The 23,950-nt window shown below is 36.2% G+C and overlaps 1 protein-coding gene across 18 annotated transcripts in view; it reads right to left on the reverse strand.

Moving 5' to 3' along the window:
* Nucleotides 1-23,950, reverse strand: part of UBR5 (ubiquitin protein ligase E3 component n-recognin 5) — an 87,361-nt gene that overhangs the window by 18,589 nt on the left and 44,822 nt on the right. For 11 of the 18 annotated variants that reach the window (XM_080609883.1, XM_080609882.1, XM_080609888.1 and 8 more), the window contains 24 exons: nucleotides 23,435-23,544; nucleotides 21,790-21,902; nucleotides 17,656-17,799; nucleotides 17,447-17,558; nucleotides 17,087-17,241; nucleotides 15,971-16,168; nucleotides 14,662-14,872; nucleotides 13,998-14,042; nucleotides 10,938-11,064; nucleotides 9,426-9,577; nucleotides 8,942-9,037; nucleotides 8,383-8,506; nucleotides 7,956-8,053; nucleotides 6,931-7,079; nucleotides 6,419-6,510; nucleotides 5,328-5,474; nucleotides 5,114-5,232; nucleotides 4,907-5,033; nucleotides 4,677-4,806; nucleotides 4,293-4,453; nucleotides 3,475-3,714; nucleotides 3,172-3,295; nucleotides 2,328-2,439; nucleotides 617-748 (listed from right to left, as the gene is read on the reverse strand). In XM_080609883.1, coding sequence (XP_080466009.1) covers nucleotides 617-748; nucleotides 2,328-2,439; nucleotides 3,172-3,295; nucleotides 3,475-3,714; nucleotides 4,293-4,453; nucleotides 4,677-4,806; nucleotides 4,907-5,033; nucleotides 5,114-5,232; nucleotides 5,328-5,474; nucleotides 6,419-6,510; nucleotides 6,931-7,079; nucleotides 7,956-8,053; nucleotides 8,383-8,506; nucleotides 8,942-9,037; nucleotides 9,426-9,577; nucleotides 10,938-11,064; nucleotides 13,998-14,042; nucleotides 14,662-14,872; nucleotides 15,971-16,168; nucleotides 17,087-17,241; nucleotides 17,447-17,558; nucleotides 17,656-17,799; nucleotides 21,790-21,902; nucleotides 23,435-23,544 — 3,218 coding nt within the window. The remainder of the gene's footprint in view (nucleotides 1-616; nucleotides 749-2,327; nucleotides 2,440-3,171; nucleotides 3,296-3,474; nucleotides 3,715-4,292; nucleotides 4,454-4,676; nucleotides 4,807-4,906; nucleotides 5,034-5,113; nucleotides 5,233-5,327; nucleotides 5,475-6,418; nucleotides 6,511-6,930; nucleotides 7,080-7,955; nucleotides 8,054-8,382; nucleotides 8,507-8,941; nucleotides 9,038-9,425; nucleotides 9,578-10,937; nucleotides 11,065-13,997; nucleotides 14,043-14,661; nucleotides 14,873-15,970; nucleotides 16,169-17,086; nucleotides 17,242-17,446; nucleotides 17,559-17,655; nucleotides 17,800-21,789; nucleotides 21,903-23,434; nucleotides 23,545-23,950) is intronic. The other 7 variants (XM_080609880.1, XM_080609895.1, XM_080609887.1 and 4 more) reach the window with 4 other exon arrangements.

Raw genomic sequence — 23,950 nt, forward strand, 5'->3', positions numbered from 1 at the left:
CTAAAAATTATGTTTCCAAACTGGACAGTGGAGCACTGGCATTCAAAATGCCTTAAAATGACTGGACAGGTTTTCTGTTTTGTTTTAAACTGTATCTAACTTCTATACTAAAAAAGTCAGTGAAAACATTTCATTTCATGAGAATGCAGGGTTATCTCTTGTAACACATTTAGAAGCTCTGTAAGAGCAAACAAAAATCAGGACACATCTTGGTGCATCTCCTTGCCCAAAAGTCTGTGTAGTACAATTACAGGCAAAGGAAAAGCAATGGAAAAGCAGGAAATGTGAGGAAATGTGGGGGGGTGGGGTGGCAGGGGGTGAGAAGGGGGGAAGAAGCTGAGTAAAGAGAAAGAAAATTACAAGGAAGGGAAAAAATAAGATTATAAGGGAAAGGTACGCGTTAAAATGTCATAACCAGGTAATTCTTGCTCTGTCCAGTCTAGCTGTGAAGTAATTTCTCCAGTATACCTCTGGAGTGCTGGATGCAGTCCAGATCCAAAGTGAAAAAACCTGCTCTTGTGAAAGCCATACTCAATCACTAACACATTTCTTTTTTCTGTACAACTTGACATCTGAATTTAAAGAGCTAGATCATACACAAGATGATGTGGCATACCTGCTTCTGACCCAGCAGTAGCTGCAGTGACAACACTTCTGCGCCCACTAGCATTGTCCTGATTACTGTGGTTACTCTCACTGTCACTTTCTGTTTCAGCAGCAGCTAGCAAATCCAACTCCATATCACTGCCTATAAAACCAATACACAAAACATCTCATGTTCAGAATGTAGAAAAAAATAGCATGACTGTAGTGATTCATATAAGACATCTTAAACCCAGAGCCTCTTACTATAGCAGAAGTTAATGGATACCCAGGGAGATGTCATAAAAGCAATGCAAACATGCAGCAATACATGGAGTATATTTTCTTATTTTCCAGCAGTTAGGAGCCCCTGGCCCTCTCACACCATACTGCACATATATATTCAACACACACACTGAAAACTAAGACTTTAAAGAGTCAGAACTAGTCACTCAAGCCAAAGACTCTGCAATTCTTCATGCACATTTACTAGCACAATTAACTATATAATGTTTCAAATTAATACCTAAGGAATACCTGAAAACTTAAAAAAATGTAATTAAAAAAATACAGGTTCTATTCAAGTTTAACTTTTAAGAATTAAATGTTCTGAATATTCAGCAAGTGAATAGACAGATTTTCTGTACTGTAATTGTACTACTGACTGAAAACACAAAGCACAGTCAAAAAGAGATGATAATTTTTTTTTAAATCATAGTTTTGAGCCATCTCATCCCCAACTAACTAAATACAAGTCATGTTAATTTCAAGAACTTTCATGCACAGGGGATTAATTTTATTCAAAATACTGAACCATAATTTATTATTTTACGACTGGTTTGTGAACTAGCTCACCATAATTCAGATCCCTTTTGAGAACACATCTACCATAGCCACTATTCTATCATTACCCATGCAAGAGCTGGGCTATTTTGTTAACCCTTCAATTAGGTTATGTCTGTATTTTAGAGTAGTAAATACAAAATAGATTATCGTTAACCAAGAACACAACATTTGTTTTAGGTTTTTTTTATCCTTTGGCACCTTAGTATTTTCTCCTCCAGCAGAAAGAGAAAAATAAAAGTGTTAGTGTGCCTACTAAGAGCTATCTGCCACTCCCCTTATCTCCTTTTGTAAGATGTTTTGAGACACCACTTGGAACACTGTGTGCAATTTTGATGTCCTCAACATAAGGACATGGAGCTGTTGGAGCTAGTCCAGAGGAGGGCCTTGAGAATGATAAAAGGGCTGAAGCACCTCCCATAAGAAGACAGTCTGAGAGAGCTGGGGCTGTTCAGCCTGGAGAAGCTGCATGGAGACCTCACAGCAATCTTCCAATAGCTGAAGGGGGCCTACAGGGATGCTGGAGAGGGACTCTTCATCAGGGACTGTAGCAACAGGACAAGAGGTAACAGGTTTACACTTAAACAGAGAAAGTTCAGTTTAGATAAAAGGAAGAAGTTCTTCACTGTGAGGGTGGCTACGTACCGGAACAGAGCCTCGGGTGACATGGTCTAGAGTGCGGTATCCCTGCCTATGGCAGAGGTTTGGAACTAGATAATCTTAAGATCCTTTCCAACCCAAACCATTCCATGATTCTATGACACATAATCTGAAACCTTTGGATTCTCTTTACTTGTGCAAGTCTCCCAAATCATTATCACTGGTGACCTCAAAGATACCTTTTATATGATGCACAGCTTGCTTATCCAAGCAGTTATGTGCATGATGCACATTATACGTACCATCTTCATCATGTTCATCATGCTGTCCTTCTGCTTCAGCATTTTCTTCACCGTGTTCTTCCTGTTCATCGTGATGGTCTTCTTCACCAGCTACGCCCTCAACCACCTCAACCTGGAAAGAGCATTGTAATTTTATACTAGAATATCTTCCATATCAGAGACAATCTACATATTTTCAAAAATTCAGAGCAAAATTTATATTAAAAACTAAAGAAAACAAAAAAACCCTCACATCCAAGAAATATGAGCTCACAATTGGACTGACATGAACAGAAAATGAACTTATAGCCACACAGAACTTGTCTATGGTTGTACAGGCCACAGTCTTGCAGAAAAAACAAATCAGGCCCATAAATAAAACACAGCATTGGACATTAGTTTTTAATTTTGAAAGGGTAAAACTGACTGTAAAACCTAGAATTAGTTTCTAAATATTGAAGAGCTACCATCCTGGTAAAAGACCCTGTAGTTCTCTAATAGAACCTAAGTAATAGCAACCATGCATGAAAGACTTAAAAGTTTTTAACAGGGAGTTATAGCATAGCACAAGTTTATATATAAAAGGAAATAACAGATGTATTAATTTGTATTCTAAATCATACTGTAACTGTCAAATGTAAGACAGTATACTCTGAAATGACTAAATACTAATGAATACAAAACAACAGTTACAAACCTCTACTAAAACAATATGCTTACAGCATGGTAGGACTATTTTAAATGCTACTCTATCTTTTGCAAATAGGGGCTCCTGATGCATGTGTTTCTGGTTCAGACGTTAAAGTACCTGCTAATGCATTAGGTGCGTGCTGAGAAAAAAAAAATGCAAAAAAAAAAAACCAACCTCTTCCACATCTGCTGAAACAATATCATCTTGTTCTTCATCCCTGCCACGAACTGGCTGTGACTGGCTGATTCGTCTTTGCTGGGGATTCCTTATGATGTAGGATGACTGAGATTGACTAGAACTTTAAAAACAAAACAAAGTAGGTTGGACCTTTGGCTGTCACTATGTATCTAAAACTACTGTAGAAATATGTCAGTAGGAAAATACTTCCAAAATGCTTGGCCAGAATAAGAAGCCCCAGAACAAAACCACTTTTAGCAAGTCTAAAAAGAACAAATAGCGAGCTTTAGAGAATTTTACCTGCTAGACTGGTCAGATGATGGTCTGGGTGGCAGAGGCTCCACAGAAAACAGTTCTTCACTTCCCTGCATGGCATCTATACTAGTGCTAGCAAGCGTAAAGGGTGCTGTAGGACGTGCAATTCCCATCCTAACTGGAATAATTAGAGATTCTGCTACATTGCACAACTCTTCAACAGCATAGGGCAATAATGCCTGGAATACACGTTTACATTTTCCAATTGGCTGTGGAATAAAATTGCTAGGGGAAAAAAAAAAAAAAAAAACAAACCAAAAAACCAAAAACAAACACACAAAACAGAAAAATAAAGGTTAAATAACTTTTTAACACCACCCCCCCCCAAAAATATTATGGTAATATCAATTTTAATTTTTTTCCTCCAAAAAGTCAAGACAATTATTTTTAACAGATACACACATTTGCATGTATAGCAACTATGCACAGCTATTCCAGTCAACTAAAAACATCATTCAGTAATTCGAGACTAAGGCTGAATACCAAAATCTATTACTGACAACCACAGATTGTAATTCTAAATTAAAACTCCCTACTTCCAAAAATCCTAATATTTTTAACAGAAAGGTTCAGTAAGAACATGAAAGTTTAACAAGTATTGTATTAAAAAGCTACATGACATGTCATTAGCTATAGTGCAGTCTTGAGGTTTGCAACTTTCCACATTATACTGCCTACAGACCACAAATTAAGATGTTTTTTCCTACTGTTGATTTTTATCAACTAATTTAATAAAATAATAAATGTTTAAAAAATAAACCCACCACAGCCAATGCTCACAGGCATCCCACCACTTCACTTACTTTTTCTTTTTGGAGGAAGCCATTTCCACACTAAGAATGACAAACACTCTTGCCACAGAACGCAGGAATCTCATTGTAACAGCAATAGCTTCTTCTCTGCGCCCTGGTGTATACTTGTTTTGTAATTCCTTTACCAGAGTACCCAGTAAAGTATCTAAGAGCTGTAGAAACAGGTCATTACAACCCAATAGTGACAAGTAATTTAGAATCATAAAATAAGACATACTAAGATTTAAAGGGAAATCACAGCGGTAGCACTACAAATTTACAAAAATACAACAAATAAAGTTACTTTCAAATTACTCTCCAAGAATATCACCAGAGATAATCTATACTTTCATATTATTCAGAAAATCTATGTAAAGCATGGATAAAAGTGCTTACCAAAATGTCTGCTGTGCATTTGACAATGAGGCAGTGAGTAAAACAGTCCAAGCGAATAGTTCCACTTTGCTGGTTTAGGTAAACTTGTTCTTCAGGCAGAAGATGACCTATCCTACTGCTTGCACTAAGACTTGGAAAGAACAAAAAGAAAGGAAATGAATTTTATATAAGTCAGCAGGTCTCAAATATCACATCAAACTTTACATTGACAACTATATCTAAATACACACGGGTCTTTGTTTTCCTGGGAGCCAAACATGATCATGGACTTCAGTGCATTCCAGTCCTGCAAAACACGTTCCAAAGCAAGCTGAGCAAAGCGAGGAGGTTCTAAATCATGATCAGGCATATCAGAATCTAAGGAGACAAAAAAGCAACTTAAGAAAGAGGTACTGAAACATGAGATTTGCCATTTATTACACTGAAACAGCTCTTACCTTCAGGATTTGCAGTTTTACGGTTACGATCTTCCCTAATTCTAGGTGGTCTGTACTGGCAGTGTTCCACAGTTTGCCTGGCAACTGTTTGTACTAAAAACAGCAGCAGATGTTCTCCCCTGTAATGAAAAGTTGATTAGTGGAGATATGATATACAACATATTTAAAAATAATAATAATTAGTCTGCCCTGGTCATTGCAAATATGAACTTGCCTGCTATTTGGCATGGTAACAAGGTTTGTGGTAGTAAGCAGGCGGTAAAGGAGATCAAGGCGAGCAGACTTCTGTCCAGCAATTAGTGTTTTACACTTGCACTTCTCCCAGCAATCACAGTAGGCTGTTGGAGATGTTCGTTTGAGTCTACAAGAAATAGAAAAGGTGAGCTGCAACACTGCTCAGTAACGTACCAAACATTTTCTACACAGGCAAAGGGTCTCAGCGTGCACATCAAGATTCCTGCTAGAGTTTCTTGTTTATTGTAGTAGCAAGATGCCAAAACATAGCTAAAAAGAGAAATGTAGTTTGTATGTGGCATCACTTAATTATTTGCTATTCTTGTTTCCTACATCCCTTTTAAGAGGGCAGGATCACTACAGAGCTTTTCATAGTACCTTACTGAAATTCATCCAAGACCATTTATCCTTCCTCAAAATAGCCTTCCAGCCAAGGAAGTTGCCAATCTTCATGACATGCAGTAAAAGCTCAGTAATTGTTACAACACTGAGAATTGTAACAACACTGTTATAATTGCGTCTGTTAGCTTATTATACCTAGGATATTAATGCTGCAACATTTACACCCTCTAACAGTGCCACAGAACCTCTGCAGTTTCAAAGCTTTCACCAGGTTTATCAGAGATTTCTTGACTGTTCCTTTGACTGCCTACTCACTTTTCCCTTTATTACAGTTGATCTAGGAGTTTAATATGCTACATTTCTTTCTAAAAGTTTACAAAAATGATCTGTCATCAGGATTCACTGCCTTCAGAAAACTGCTAGACACCCAAAATTATAACATTATATTATTCAGATATATTATTCTCAGACTATAAAGCACCTTGAGAATCAGAATTACACACTTACTCTAAATTCTACAAAGTGAAAAGTAGAAGACAGCTTCGGACTACTCTTTCCATTCTAACTCAGAAAACAAATCTCGCAGAGCAGAAGGAAGGTATTTTAAATATTATATTAATCTTCTGTTCTCAAATATCTGAACACTTCAATCAAGGAAAAAAATTAACTATCAGTAAACAACCCCACAAAATACTGATTTCATTATAAGAAAGAGAATGCAATGCTTACTTGCAGTCATGGCCTTTGTGACAGACCCTTGCACATTCTGTGCAACAACAAAGCGATTCCAATAGGCCACATGTTCGGCATTCAAATATATCCTAAAAAAAGGATTACCAAAAATGTTACACAGTTTTCTCCCTGCAGCACTTGCAATCTCACAGCATTCCAGGTTACAGTGAAAAAAACACTTGTTCAAACTCATGCCTTCACTTAGAATTAAGTTAATTCCAGAAAGTGAAACTGTGCTGTTAGTTTGAATATTTGGTGTTTTCAAAAAGCTGCTTCCATGAAAATTTTTGCCAAAGTTAGCCAGAGGGGAAAAACCACACTCACAAAGAGCCATACTCTGACCAATACAGCCAGCTTTAAGAGTACAAAGCAATTAGAGGAGACAATGATAATACCAGACTAAAACAATGCAACTTTAATAATTTGAAGATTAGATTAGTAGACTAATAATCCATGGTTGAAACACCTTCCTATTTACTTAAGGAAAAAAAAACAACAAAAAGCCTTACCTGGTTAATATGTTCTGCACCAGTCCATGTAAAACTGCATGTGTCATTGCAACACAAAACATACAAAGGAGAGTCATCCGGATTTGTACCAGAAGGACAAACCATTCCCATAAATACATCATCTTCTTTTTCGCTGGAAGTTGCTTCAGCTAAAAGAACAATAGAATGCTAGTGTTAAAAACCACCCTCAAAATAACACCACCCCACCAACAGAACCCATACTGTACAGCCATCTACCATTACAAAATCCCCTACATAATTAGAATTCTGAATAAAGTCTCTATCACAGTTGCTTGAGAAAGCTTTCTGCTCGTCACATTACAGGTATTTCTTACAGATGCTGCTTCAAATTCCTGACTGAAAAATACAACCACCAACTCTTCCCCACTTTTAAATTTGCTGGCATTCTAACCAAGTCAGTGGAACACCATTTTGAAGGATTAAAAAGTAATTCATGGGCAATATTCTCATAAGGAATACCCACAGTCCTATAAGGCCTTGCCACACTGCAGTTCTAATCTGCTGAAGTTTCTCATTAAGTTTGACTTCATATATTTCTCTTAAACAGTTAGATACCAACATTGAAAGAGAGTCACAAAATGCATTTATACAGAAGTCTTTTCAAGAAGAGGATCTAGCTTGGCATAGTGCTTTATCATATTGTTTTTTTCCAATTCAAAGAGAAGTTCCAGGTGATACCTTTGAGCTACTGAAAAGCACTACCATAATCCACTGATGTTTGTAAATCAATGAAATGCTGAAAAGACTAGGAAGAGCACAAAAGCAGTAATATTCAGAAATCTATTGTAATATACACACAGCAAGAGAGGATGATACTCCTTAAGAGGCGTATTTCCAAAACATAAAGCAATATACAGTGTTTTGGAAAGAGTTGTTCACCACCATTACCTGCTGCTCAAGCACATGTAATTTCACACTCAAAAAAGCACTGTTAATAATGAATCTGCCCACATGTCGAACTTTAGAAGGAAACCACAGGCTAGTAATTACTGAAACTGGTATACCTTTAGCAATTTTCTGTGCAGTTTCTAGAATTGTAATTGCAGCAGGATATGCCCGGCCACTAACTGCCGACATAAACGGTGTCATGCCTCTTGCATCCCTAGGGATAAGAACAGCAGACGAGTTAAAACACACTGAATTTTTTTGTTCTCACAAGAAAGGTAGGAAATAAACTATGAAAAATTAGCACTGCTAATCTTGTGCAAACAGAAAAACCACAGAGTGAATAAGCACTATTTTATACGTTTTATTTTTGTGAAATAGACCTATTGTTAAGGGATGGTAGGCCACAAATACAGCCAATAGTCTAACATACTCCAATTTAACTAATGCACCTTTAAATAACCTTTTCTAAAAGGTTTCTATGTAATAAATTTCAGGTGGTATAACATTACAAAGGATAGTGAGAATTCATATGAAAATCCTTACTTAGCTGACAGCAATTCTCGAAGATAAGGTTGTAAAACAACACTATCACATAGTAATTTCAGTATGAAATGAGCATTTGCCTTCCGATCCTTTGATTCCACTACAGATGGTTCGGTAGAAGGACCTGTAATGAGAAAAAAGAAAAATTGCAGAGAAACAGTTTTTCCTCAAAAAATGACTACTTATTAAAAACAAACAATTCAAAGCTTCACTGGGGTCATTAGTAGCCTGACTAGTCAGTCAACGGTTTGCCAGTTTCAGCAACATTTCACTAAAGTAAATTTCAGTTCCAAATTACCTTCTGAAATACAGACAGTAATCCCAATTCCATACTGATTACCATATTTTTACATGCTTGCCATTCCCAAGGTAAAAATAATTTTTACATAAAACACAGCATGGTGCTTCATTTACTTTCTGCACACTTGTGAAATTCTGCTTCAATCCAATCTTGCTCTGATAAGAGGCATTTTCATATGCAGGAAGTCTGTGCAGGCAAAAACAGCTTTTGAGATCATTTTCCTTCCAAAGCATAGTCAGAGAAGCAGTATGTCCTCACCTGGTATCGTGGAGGTGCTAGGTCCTTGGCCGGTGCCAGTCGCTGCTGTGGTAAGAGATCCCACAGCGGGGGCCAGGATAAAATCAATGTCACCATCTTTCAGTAAACAGAACAGCAGGATGTATATCAATACATAAAAACATCCCTAATAACATGCTCTTTCTGCAATGTCTAGCACACTTTCTGTATTTAAACTGGCACTTCCTACAGATGGCCACATTCCTAGATTAGTAATGTAACTCACTGTTACAAAACACACTTTGCAGAAGTTTGACACCAGTATTAGAAAGACATATACTGGACTAAAAACCAGCTGTTAAGTCTAAGTAAACTCTCAAAGCTACCTCAGTGATCGCTTGCTACCTCAATAACATAAAGTATTTCAGTCTCAAGCTGAAATTTAAGTAGTTAATCTTAAAAGCCATAGTTGCCTTTATTAAATCTTTCATTCTACAGTCTTAATGTGATACATAAGCAGACTTACCCGGATCCATTGCAGGAGGATCTGGAACCCAGCTAGGAGGAGCTATTGGTGGAGAAACTGGGTCCTGATGATCACTTGATGAAGCACCAGCTTCATGTCTGCCCAATCCAGCAGCTCTCAAAGATCTTCTCATCATTTCCCTTAATCTCAAACTAAATACAGAACAAAGGTATAAATGAAAATGAGACTGTATTTTTAATAAGAACATTTTAAACACAGAATTGCACACTGAAAAAGGAAACCAAACTTCTTATCTCCATTTTTCTTCAGCATAAAGAATAATGAGAATAAAAAGCGGAAGCTGAGGGGCATTATTACTTCTATTTGACATCGTTTTTACCCTAAACTCACTGCTAGGGTGGTTATTGTGCAAGGACTGGCTTTTGCTGCTGCTGGCTTTTTTTTTTTTTTAATCTCACTGCAAGAAGAGGTTAATGAAAGAATAAAAATGGGTCTTGAAAAAAAAAAAATTCTGAAAGGAGTTATTTGTTTAAGGTTACTTAACGTAAAACACTACTTTACTGACAACAGTCAATAAACAGTTTCAAGAAATGCTGTATCATTTTCCTAGAGAAAAACATAGTAGGAGTGAGGTAGACGCCAAAGAACCCAGTATGACACAAAGAGGTACAAACATAAAGGTAGTTTTGGTTTTTGTTGGTTTTTTTAATGCACTACCCTCTTAAGAGTAATGTCTCCGACAGAACCTGAAGGGGAAGTTTCAATCCTCACTCTTATCTCCCATATCAAAAACATCATGGGGATGAGAACTGTAGCTTGGGAAGGATAACGACATCATTTCATTTCAATTGCTTTGACTACAGAGCTAAGTGAAAAAACAACGTACTATGCCCTCCTCCAGAGTTCTCTGAACTAACTAGAACTCAGATAACCATCAAATTCCCTCACGGAGAGCACCACTCAATTACCATCATGGAAAGAAGAACAACATAAATTTCATCAGAAATTAGGATTCTGTCATGATCAGAAACCTACCCTTTAGAGCCACCTAGATACAAAGGACTCCCACTATAATATAAATTACTTAGGGTAAAAAGAATCAACCTAAGTTCTTTCCCACTGCCGTCATGTTGATTGCAGTATTCTTTATCTGTGTAAGAGACCACCTCCCTCAAAATTCTCTTAAAAGCAAAGGCCTGGACACTATTACAGTACTTCCGCATTAAAATTTAATTCTCCTTAGTAAAGAGCTTATCCTCAAATTCCCTTTCCCCACAGGGAGGAGCATTTCCACTTCACAACTGAGGAGGCAATGCCCCAACTGCAGAAATTAGAATTAGTTTAGAAATAACCCACCACTAGTTTTCACACCAGAAATGGCTTCAAAAAACACACCAGAACTCTAGTTTGGTACTTGACGAAGTGAAATCTGACTTGCAACTAGCAATAGAGCCCATTGTTTAACTAGACTGACAGAAAGAATCACTGAGATTGGTAATGAATATGGAAATTAGTATACAGAAAACACAAATAAACCATCAATGAGTTTACCTTCTGCTGCTTGATGATCCTGCCCGATTTCCTGGCCCATTGCTTGACACCACAGAGATGGCATTTGCAATAGCTTCCACAGCCGAGAGTCTTTCCGCAAATGTGTTCCTTTCAGAGCGCTCTGCTTCTGAAAGATGAGAAAAAGCATTAGTACCAACATTTCACTTGGGAAAATTATAAGGAAGGACTACAAAGTATGAAACATCACTAATCTAAAAACCTTCCCTGCATTATTTTTATTAATTTTTTTTAGAGGGACAGATTCATATACAAATTTTTTTTTTACATATATACATCATATACATATAGATTCATATACAAATTTTTATTTTGGACAAGCTTAACCATGATTCTGACTGGGTTTGGTTTCTAAAAGGCCATCAAGGAAGGAAATTGAAGGCATTCAAATTGCAGAATAAGCTTTCAGTTTTCAGTATCAGCAAGAGATAAAGACATCTCACAAAGCTGATTCCAGACACTTCCTGAGTCAAGGCTTCAAAAGTATTGTCAACCAAAAAAATAACCAGAACACCATAAAAATATCCTCCCCACACTTCACAATGAGCAGCTATGGACAACAATGCAAAGTCGTGAGCTTCTAAGATACTCTACTTATAAGCACACTTAGGAAAACTCTGAGTATAACAAGGTAGCACAATCAGTTTACATCAGAAAAAATGAGCATTTCTTCCAACATCTAAACCCTTAAGTACCATGAGGTCTAAAAGTCCTCATCATAACATGGCTGAATTGTACGAAGTGCCATACAGAATGTAAAAAATTGCCGAGTTGCACAGTTACAGTACAACTTGAAGCAGCCACTTATTGTGATCACACAGTACTTCTGAAGCCCTCACAAAGGGGGTCACGGCTCTTGAGAGTGATCCCTCTAGCAATACAACTGTTCTCTGCAACAAAGAGATTTCACCTGTCCTTGGTCCAGCAGTAAACTGCAGCTGAATTTTCACTGCTCCACCCATGAAGTCACTATTCCTTTTTGGAGACCCACCTATTGCAAATGCCCTGGCTTTAAGGGTAATTTGCTGTTCTGTTGTCCAATAAACCTTGTCCGAGTTCTATTCCTTTATAAGGAATAATATATAATATAATAATATAATAATATATATAATATAATAATATAATATAATATAATAATATATAATATAATATATAATATATATAATATATATTATATATATTATATATATAATATATATAATATATAATATATATAATATAATATATAATATAATATAATATAATATAATAATATATAATATATATAAAAATATAATATATATTTAATAATAATAATTAAATTAATTAAATTAAAAATTAATAATATATAAATTATAATATATAAAAATATAATATAATATAGTATAATATAATAATAATTTATATAAGTTCTATTCCTTTTTGGAGACCCACCTATTGCAAATGCCCTGGCTTTAAGGGTAATTTGCTGTTCTGTTGTCCAATAAACCTTGTCCGAGTTCTCTAGAAAAACCCCTCAGTTTATATGTGTTCAGTAAAATTATCTGAAATTTAGTATCATAAGTCTTCAATGATTTCACATGCTTTGGACCTTTCTTTTAAACGTGTCTTTTCCAAGATCCTCTCTACCTGCAAGACTGATGACATACTAAATCACAGAGAAACAGAGCAGCTTTGCAGGTCTGGGGCCACTTTTCCTGCAATTCTTTCATCCAGCACTGCAGGAGCTATGGCAAAACTAGGCATAGGACCCGAGAATGAAAAAGCTTATCCCTGCCCATAATATTCCCCTTCTGGCACTTAAGGCAGGTACTAGCTGGGAAGGAGCAGTATGTTCTGTAATTGTTAAGGAACATCATATCCAGAGTCCGCAACTGATGCCTTAACTCCTAAATCAAACTTCTTTTCAGTTTAACAGATGGCTGTACAACTTACAGACAGTAACATTAATCAGCACTGCCCTCCAGATGATGCACAGAAAATAAACTTGTCTTAATATCCATTGCTAACAGTTACAGTGGAAGGTGGATGTGACTCAACTAAAGATATGAATCCCCTTTTAAAAGGGGAAAGAGAGAGGCAGAGGGGTGTTAGAAGTCTATCAGGTTCACATTTTTCATTTTTCAGAAAGTTAAATTACATCCAAATGAAGTTACTGAAAAAATGTCAAGGTTGCAAAGACAAGCACTCAAATCAGGAAAAGTCAGATTAAGTTTGCCCATGCATCCTTATTTCTGCTTCCTTGTGTGCTTACAGTAAAATAATCATTCTTGGTTAGGTTTTGTTTGGTTGGTTTGGGTTGGGGATTTTTTTTGGAGGGAAGGGGGGAGCTGTGTGCCCCCACAAGAAGACCCCTGCCTCAATCAGTGCACAGGATGGACGACACACTAAAGATGAAGGGTTGTACAACGAGCAAACTGTTTATGCCTTGTTTGCTGCAACATTTGAAAGGCATGTAGTAAGGCAGCGACAGCTTGGCAAGGAGAGGGGGAAGCATTGTCTTCTGTTTAATGCCACTGAACAACACTTTGGAGAACTGGAACCTATCTCTGCCACATCTAACAGCACACAGTACTTTATGAAACAAGTTTTAACAGCAGATCATCATGATACATTTTACTCATTTCTAGACACCTGAAAGGTGCCCAACTCACAGAAATAATTAACATTCAGAGAACAACTAAAACTACCAGTAATCTAGCTGTAGAATAAAGTGTTTTGAGATAATACCTACTCAAAAAAAAAAAACAAACACATCAGGCCCTAGGCTTCTCAAACAGAACCTTCAAAATTAGTTAATAGCTTTGAATACATAAAAACTTCAAGCTATAATAAAACTTCAAGCAAGAGATGAGAAAGCTGCAGCATTACCCCCATTTTATAAACAGGGTTATGAGGAACAATTAAGGTCTATAAATGACTAAAATTCAATGACAGCACCATACAAAAATCCCACAAGGAAGTTCATTTATTATTCAGTGCAGGGTTTGTATGGTGTGCGATAAGTAAGGAATGGGGCCACACACTGAATGATGAGGATAAAAAGAAATATTGAATAGCTACCCATTCGGTGAGCACCGTCCATCTTGTGCACTGAATGAGGTAGTCCTGTGGAAAAAATAGTATGACGGTGTAATTAAAGACCATTTCACAATGCACACCCATGCATAGCACAGGGGTAAACTTCATTCTGGCATTTCCTAATTTTTGAGTGCTTGAATTAGCAACCTTGCTCTGTTAGCATACTTCTTACATAACAGTATTTAACTGTGTCAGTAAGTGGCATTAACAGAAGGCCATTCTTTCACATCTCTTAATACATGTCAACAGCAAGTAGCATTTCTTACTGAAGGCATTAACGTATCCTATAAAACTTGAAAAATATTGACTACTGTTTCTCTTAAAAGCTTGTTAGTGAAATAACAGGGATACTAGTGATAGAAAGGTGGGAAAATACTTGTCTTCATCTACAATCAATGTGTGGATGTGAAAAGTTTGTCTTTTAGAATCAATAAAACCAGCTTAGTATTCTTAACTAGTCAATTCTTACAAATCCTTATGAGAGTAATAACAATGTTGTCACAGCACCTTTGAAAGGCTAGGATGCATTTTAGGTCCTAAATTTTAAGTCACCTGTATAGAAAGAATACAGCCTTTATTTCAAATGTTCTTCAAAATGTATAAAAAGTTTATTTTCAAAGTATTTTCATTATATTTTTGAGCTCACCCTCCTCCTCTTTTGTTTCTTTGTTGCTGGTTGGAAAGCATACAGACACACAAGCATGCAGAATATTGCGGTTTCCATCACATCTATGGCCAAGGAATGTCTGCAGCATTTGTGGATTCTGATCCAAAACAACTGCTTGTTCAAGATTCATCAGGTATTGTCTGCAAGCCTCATAGTCACATCGAAGAATGTGCTGCATTAAAGTTTGTTTCTGTACTCAAAAGAATAAAGTATTTTAACAATTTAAAATACGAAAGGCAGACATACAAGTTTCCTAACTTCTAGTTTTCTGGTTCTGGAATTAATAGAAACGCCTAAATCTGGGACATGGGCTGGAAGTTAGTACAGGAACTGCTGAGAATACACATCATCTCAATTATAGTACTGATAAAAAACAGAAAACGGCAAGCATTCAGGCACAGACAAATTAAAGGAAAGGAGAAGCTTAAACAGCAGAAGCTATCAGGCTCACAAAACTATGTCTTTGGCTTCAGAGCTGGGTTCTTAAAATAGATTACTTCTACTTCATGGCTACATGTAACAGGAAAAGTGGTACAACTGAGAAACTAAGGGGTCTACATCAATTAGCTCCTACCTATTTGCTTTAAACAAGTGATACACATGCTGAAAAGCGAACGAACAGAAGTTGCTGAAGGTCTGGGAGGCTCACGCCCTATATAACAAGCTTTTTTACAGTGATGCAATACTCCACTGTGAAATGAATCATAGTCTAACAGGTACACAGTACCTCCTGGTGGCAGCACAGCACACAGCAGCTCTAACTGCACCAAATTACTTGTGGTTTCATACAAGTTCGATAAATAAATTCACAACAGACCTATTCATACAGTAGCACAGATGAGTACAGAACTCTACAGGTGACTGAAGCGGGGAGAAGGATAGAATATCTCCGCTTGACTTAATTTCCTAATGTATGGTCCAAATATAAGATACACAAGAAAACAAGTTGTTGGATCCATCAGAAAAAAACTATACACTCGTAAAACAAATAAAATTGTACACTGGCAGTAAACATAAAAAGGTTAACAGTTTTAAAAGTAATGCCTAGAAAAATATTACTAGTTAAAAGCCTGATACAGAAGCCACGCACCCCCAAAATGGATCTTTCACTTTACTATAGAAATATATTTGTACTTTTTTGTTTCTAAGAGAATCTTCTGTGGAAATTAGTTTCTTTGAAATAGTGAAATTACAAATCGGTATCTAAACACAAAGTTGCTTTACACATAACTTTATTAATGCAAGAGGAAAAAAAGTACATAGTTCTGTAGTAAAGAAAATACTTTACCTCAACAGCCATAATGATAATAGCAGCTTTCTTTTTGATAGTCGAGTTAGCAGGAAGATTTGTCAAGGAATGAACACCCATTCCAAGACTACTAATAGGTGGAAGATCAAGCCAGTCAGGGTCTCGTATCCCACCCATACAATCTTTTGCCATTGGATAGATTGTACCATTTCCATCTCTAAGAATAATAGGAGATTCCTATATTTGGAAAAAAAGTTTTATCATTAAGTCTCTACAATTTATGAACATCATCCTTCCCAAAAGGTCCAGTTCTGCTTGACTGCCAGTAATGACAACAGTTTACCCCAAATTCTCATTTAGATCTTTGTCTCCTATCATGACAAGTGGCAGAACAAGATATCACACTTCCTTTCTCAAATGCCTGAAATGTGCTTAACGTACTAAATACTATTAAAAGTATTTCCTTATGCTTTATATTCATTACCAATGAAGCACACAGTACCTATACTTTTAGTTTACTTAAATGCTTCAGAGAAAGTTTAATATATTAAAATGAAACATTCTATTTCAGTTCTTTTTCCAAAAGTATTTCCTTTGACTATCCTAAGCAACATATATCACATTTGCAGAAGTTACTAGAACAGTTCTAGTATTTTTTAATCAGCCCTCCTCATGAAGGCCTGCACAGTGTAATCAAGTTGTATAATCAGATAAGATACTTAACACCAGATAGTAGAAAGAGTTGCACAAAACCTCAATATATCATTTTTAATATCAAAAACAGTTGGGTTTTTTTTTGTTAATATTTCCATTTATTCTGAAGGAGTGGATTTTCATCTGATCCAATTCCACAATATAACTAGATGACAAGTTTACACTAACACAGGAACTACTGTCAAGTTTTTCCCCCTTTTTTGCTTTGTATTCAAGGCAGAATTTGAGTGAGATTATTAAAAGTGCTTAAGTGAGTTAGACTGCTATTCTCATCACGCCTTCAAAATCTTTATGGTAGCAGCAACTCTTTCATAACCCATCTGAAGAACTATTTCTTTGCCAGTCTTTGGAAAAGCCTTACAAAAGGCTGTATCATCCTATTCAAAGATGACGGAAGTGAAGTGCAGTGAGGTTAAATGATTGAGATACAAAATCACAAACCTGTCCAGCTGTAAAAATAGCAACACTTCTCTCATTCTGACCCAGGAATGCAATGCTGCTAGTAGGGAAATTATTTTCCTGCTCAGCCTTTCCTGTGGCAAGGTCAAATATGCAGTATCGAACCCAGTTCCCAGTTTTCAGAACAGCATGCACTCCTTCAAAGATACAAGAAGAAAAAAGTTAATGCCTTTTACTGATGGTATCCAGTAAAAGAACTCCTAACTAAAGCACTTCTAAGGAATTACCAGTATCAGTGGAAACAACAGCTTATGTTAGTTTGACAGTAGTTGGTTTCCACTAGGAAGAGAAACAGGTAATAAAGGCTCCAACAGAGTATCTTACAGGGTAAGTCCTACTTACCTTTTGAATCTACATTTACTGCTAGGATCTCTGTTTTTTCAGGAATACACAGCTTTTTAGGTGTCCTCTGAAAACAGTCAGGAACTTTGGGAGTTCCACCAGTTTTTACAACCTGAAAACATACGTTAAATTTTAAGATGTAATTAAACTCATAGTGCCGACATTTCAGAATACACAAACCATTTTTTCAGTGTTTCACAAAGATGTACCTGCAGTTCATCTATTCTGAGCAGCCTACAGTCTTGGAGAAGAGAAGAAGGATCAGGATCCGAATTAGAACTGCTCTGACAGTTTGCATTACTGGATGTGCCTGGAAATTTCACAGCAACATAAGCACCATCCACTTTTAGCACCTACAAGCAGAACACATTACAGTTTTACCAAAAGCTTTGAACAGAAACATTTTAGGTTGATTTGCTTCAAAATAAACTAGACCTTTACCAGGAAAAGAAAAAACAAATACAAAAGTATTACTAACGAAGTTTATTGTAGACAGAGTCAAAGCACTTGCTCCCCATATAGTGAAAATTCACTCTCAGAGCACAGACCCTAGTACAAGTACTAGAGAATCACCGACGGCTGTAAGAATACTACCCAAAAGTTTCAAAATTCAGACCTACTCAAAAGATCCATGAACATTAACTCTGATCTAGGCCCTACAAGGGCAGAGTTCTATTGAGACTTGCCAGACAACACTATGCAAAAAAAAAATGTTTTTGTAAAAAAATTTAATCAAGGTACATTTAGATGTTTTCACGGTAATCAGACTAACTCATAAGCCTGAAATCACATGCCAATGGCTCAGCTGCAGCTTCTAGTTTGACATGTAGAGACTGTTTTGTTAATGAGTAAATGTTGCTACAAATGCTATACAAATTTGGGCTGTTTCTACAAACAGAAGATTGTAAATGGTCAACCACTAGCAGGATGTATGAAATCTCATTTACAAAGTTTCAAATTTACAATCAGGGGCTGAGGTGCGGGGAAGAAACATACCTTAAGAAATCTTAATCTTAAGAATCTCCAAATATTTAACACTTCCTATCTCCATAATTACAAGTTTTCTTCTACATGCTTTCTGTCTGCTCTTAATGTTATCACTTGCATCACTTTTTATGTGTTCAAAGAAATGTTGACAGTTTTTAAAGTGCTGGAATGCTGTGGTGACTCTTTCAAAGTCTACATGCCAAATATTTTTTCTTTCCCATTTTATGGTTCAAGAAAAAAAATCATGTAGCTTTAAAAAGTGGAAAATATATTTATTTAGATTTGGCTGAGAACAACTTCACCTCTTCAAAAGGTAACGAAAATGCAGCTCTTTAACTAAATAGTTACTATTATGGCTACTGGCTGTTGCACAGAAAGGAAACAAAACTATCCATTTATGCAGCTGGCAACTGGGAGCCTGAGTGAAATATTTGATAGCAATTGTACCTAGCAAGCTCCAAAGCAGAGATGTGGTATAATGGGTTGGCACTGAACAAGATAGATAAGTTGCTTCTTTAATTGAAATTATGTAAATCTGAATTCATTGAAAAATACATTAACAAAAATAAAATCCAAGAGTCTAAAGGATTTCAACGCTTTAGCTTACAGAACTAGTGTACTTATTCATATTGCTAATGCAAAAATTTCATCAATTAGAAACAAGCATTTTACAAAACTCTATACACAATGTTTGCCTTATGAGTACTAAACTAAAATAACGGAATCAAACAAATGAAAATTAAGCAACAAAAACGGAAGTGTAAAGGTTTTCTTCTCAAATGCAAGATCCAATTTAGAGCGTTTTCAGCTACAGGATAATGAGATCTGATCCTTCTTTTTAATGGAAAAGAAAAACAAATTGATAAGCTGAAAGACAAACATACATTGTTGTCTTCTTTACCCTTACTATCAACCCACCAGCACACTCCTTTAAGCCACAATGCCAAAGCACACTGACTGGTAGAAAACATTCCTCTGAAGTCCCTTCTTCAAAAAGAAGTGGAAGCAGATCCTGAGCCCCGTTTCTCCTCCCCTGTTCTCTCTTATGGTTGTTCACTAAAAATCACATTAAAGATTGGTATATTTAGAGGCTACTCAGCCTAAGTTGACTACCAGCACTTGAGCCTTTCAGCAGTAAACCTCTGGATGCACCAGTCATCTGTAGATTCTTTCCTTCTCCGGAATCACCATATTCCCTCTACAGACACAGCAGCAGAAAACCAGGTAAATGTAATTTTTATTTCTTATCTAATCTCTTTGTTGGAATGGAAGAAATTTTAACATCACAGAAAAGGCTCCTCCCTCTACCCTCAAAGTAGAATGAGCACTTCCCAAGAAATACTGACACATTTCTTTAAGATCAAAAATTTAGTGATTAAAAAGATCAAGAAGTTTCCTAATAGGGATTAGGTAACTCTTCTGGGACTCTATGCAGCCTGACTTCTTTCAATTTAACCTTCTCATTGAAAGACTTCACTATCTCAGACAGAAATCAAACAAAAAATACAAAGTTCAAGTGACTGACTGAAACAATACAAAGTTAAACAACCACTCCATTGAAATTCATGTTTCACAAAATCTCTAAGACTTGATAAGCTTTTTGGGCATAGGATCTGCAAAACTGGTAATACATGGAAGTCTCACCGGATTAAGGATAACTTTGATGAACAGAAGTAGTTTGGGGAGGCCCTGGACACTGCCAATGGAAAGCCTCAGACCAAAACAAAATACCGAAGAAGAAAAGGCAGCTCCAACCCAAGTTCTCTACCCTTTTGTTCTAACTGTGGTTCCAAACACCATTAAAGCTGTTCCAGCAGAGGAGATCCAGAAGCTAACGTGAGCAGGTAGAGTATCTGAAAGTGCATGGGATGGACAAAAGCAACTTCTATTCCTCTGATACCAGTGAGCAGTAACGAAGGCTTATTTCAGCCCATATCTTTTCTAAATGACAGTGAAAGATGACTCCATCATATTTCTTACCACTGCAGACAACAGAAGAAAACAAGTGCCAAGATTTTTCATTATATCAGTCTTCCATTAGGTGGATAATCTTATAATCATTGTCTCCTCCATGTAATGACATACTTGAAGGAACAAAGGCTTAGTTTTGCTCCAAGCCCATGAAGGATTTAAATGGTAATGAGACTGGAATATATTCCAAGGAGAAAGATGACTAAATCCAAGAGTGTAGCTAGCAGACTTACGCTTTACTCATTTCTTTGTTATAGTAGCTCTTGACAAAGCACACAGACACCTTTACAACTGTATACAGAAACAGTAAAACTGTCTCTGTCCTGAAGATCTTAGGATCCAAAACATGAAGGACAGATAGAGACAACACGGAATTCCCAAAGCTGATGAGACAAACAATGGTTTAAGCAACTTCAATGAGATCTCAAAATTTCATTTATAGAAACTTGAGTATTTCAATGACTTAAGTTGCTCCACGCTCCCTTTTGCAGAAATGACCTAAAACTGATAATGAAAATTCATTGTGGGCCTTCTCCTTTCAAAGATACTGCTCAAGGCAAATCTTCCACTCCTGCACAAGTGAATCATTAGGGATGTAAGTAGAAGGACTAAATCCACATGCCTGGTGTGGACAGTTATTTTCTCTTCTGGTAACATTTTTTTTTAATTTTCCCTGAATCCAGCAGAAAGCAACCCAACCTCTTCATTTTGTGCAAAACCTTCATTGGCTTTCCTGTTGCTCTGATTTTTGAAAAGTGAAACAGAGAACTGTCTAGATGACCTGATCCCTCCTAATATCGCACAACAATGCCGAAGGAGAAACAGTATTTCCCCCTACAGCACTAAGAGCAAAGGTTTACTAGAGAGAAAATGAAAAAATTACAAGGACGAAATAAAGTAATACATCAAATAACTTTACAGTCATACTAATGAAGCATGCCATTTCTAATTAATAAAATAAAAAAAATAAACAAATCTGTTAGCATGTTACAACAACGTGAGATTCACCTGAATATTCAGTTGCTGTATATGTTAAAGTCAGTCACAACACATGTAACTCTTCACAATCTCACTGGACAAGTAGGAGCTGTTGCTTAAGTCACCAAAAATAATATTCTGGATAAAACCACAGCTGCTTTTCTTAATACTGTGGTTCAACTTAGAGTACCAGAATTTTATTTTTTAAGATTCATCACTTTTTATTCACAACACATTCAGTCTTTTATGTGTTCATTGTGTTATGGACAAGCAAAGATGCAGCAAAAGTCTAGTCATAAACATTCTGCAGCATCCCCAAAGCTATGATTCTTTTAACAGCTTATCTAAAAGGGAAAATTTTTTCTTTCCCTCCCCAAAGATGGCAGGACAGTGTATTTTAGACAAACCTTGCCAACAGGAACATTCTTAACATCTTCCACAAACACAACTTCCCTCAGAGACCACTGCTCTTCATTTACTTTCTCCTCCTCTTTTGGGGCAGGAGTAGATCGTCGTCTCTCTGAGACAAAAAAGTTATTACCAAAAAAGACAGACTTGAAATATTTAATCAAAGCATCAAAATGCAATGTTCAAACATCAAACCAATCCCACAAAAAAGATTATCAACAGTCCAATCCAGAAATTTACAAGAGGTTAACAAGAATCTGACTTTAAAAGTCAGAGCTACCTAACAGTACATCATGTCACTTCCATGTTTTTCTGTGAAATTAGCACTAATAAAGCCTATCTGATAAAAAGCAATTTTTAAGGACATTTAAGCAAAATAATTAGGATACTACAAATTGCTTCATCAGGGTTCAAATATTCAAGCTGTAACGAAAAAGGTTTACATCATGACACCATTCAGCCCTGCTCAGTGCTTTTTATCACCTTTACAAATAAACTTTGCCCTCTACATATGGATTTTTGATAAACATCTAGAAGAGTAGCAAATGAGGCAGAAAAATAGCTATTAGGGCTAATAGTAACTGCAATAGTTAGATTTGCTGCAAAAATATTACCTGAACAATAGCTATATTAACACTTGGGATCAAATTTAAAGACATAACATGGCTAACTTAACACTGACAAGAACCTTCAATCTCCTGAATTGAGTATACAGCATAATTATCAATATATTTAAAGTCAGAAGCAGGAAACTTCTAAGCCAACTGTGAAGTTAACTTCTAACACCAGTACAAAATCCCAAGCAAAGTTACAGTCAGTGAAAAATCACAGCTGAAAGAACTGCAAAAGAGAAGAAATTAGCAGCAAAAATTAATTAGTACTACAGATCTGAGCATATGAGATTCTTGGCCACTGAATGAGGCCATTTGATTCTCCAGATGAATGCTTTTTAGAACTGCAGTATATGAACAATTAGAAGAAGCAGGAGCACAGAGGTTTCTTCAAATGATAGCATTGTAATCAACTGTTTATAAATGTATGGTTTAAATGAAGGAAAAAAATGGTTAAGAGATAAGTTGCATGAATTATAACGTAGCCTTCTAGGTTTTTAAGTACAAACAGTACTATAAGACTTCTCTCCCTGCTTTTGTGCATTAGTAAAGAAAGTCTAGTTTTAAGCATTTTATGTAACAGGCTATGAATTACTGCTTTATGCACTGAAGTTCACCTGCAAGGCAAACTGTGTAATAACAGCTTAATCTTAAAGGGAATTTTCCAAAACAAGTTCAACTTCTCAGCTGTAAAAAACCCTCACTCTCATATTGCAATTACACACAAACAACTTTATCTTCAAACTTTCTCTTTATCACCTCCGGAAAGATATTTTTGATTCTGAGAACTGTTATGTTTGCTTAAATATACTTCACATCAAGCAGTCACCGCTTATATTAACATTCTTAAATTTAACACTGACAATTCAAGTGTTATCTAATGTTTATTACAAAGTTTTCACGTATACTGCAGTTCAGACTGAAAGACCAAAAGGGATTCTGAAATTAGGACAGAATCTTTGTAGAACTGCCTTTTACAAAAGCTTCTACCTACACAAATGTTTTATGTTACTATGAGCTACATATTACTTACTATATGGCATAGATGCACTGCTTGCTATCGAAGATGCATCACTACAAGTGGAAGCTGGGGATGGTGGAGGACCCATCTCAGTTTTCACTGGTTCCTGTTTGCTTTCAGGTCTGGAATAAAAGGTATCACTTAGCATGAAGAAGAAAAAAGGTGAATTTTTTTCCATGACAATGACACCCCAGCGACATTCCTTTAATAACACTTTATAATGAAATAACTCCATAGTCCTTCATAACTGACAAGACTATACATCTGATGTTGGGAATGGTGTTATCCTGCTTTATCAGATATTAGCTTTATAATATTAACTGAGCATAGATATAATATTACAGAAAATAAACATCCTTAGATGTGCCTCATTTGAAGACAAGAATAATTACTAGCTTTGTGTAGAAACTTGAAACACTAGCTAGAACTGCTGAACTTCTTCAAGCTTTTCTTGAAATGGTTTAAACCCCATTTTAAGAAACATTTAAATGGCAACTGTCAGCCTGATTTCCTTTCCCTATCCCCAGA

This window comes from Psittacula echo, assembly GCF_963264785.1.
Source record: "Psittacula echo genome assembly, chromosome: 2".
Classification (NCBI taxonomy): domain Eukaryota; kingdom Metazoa; phylum Chordata; class Aves; order Psittaciformes; family Psittacidae; genus Psittacula; species Psittacula echo.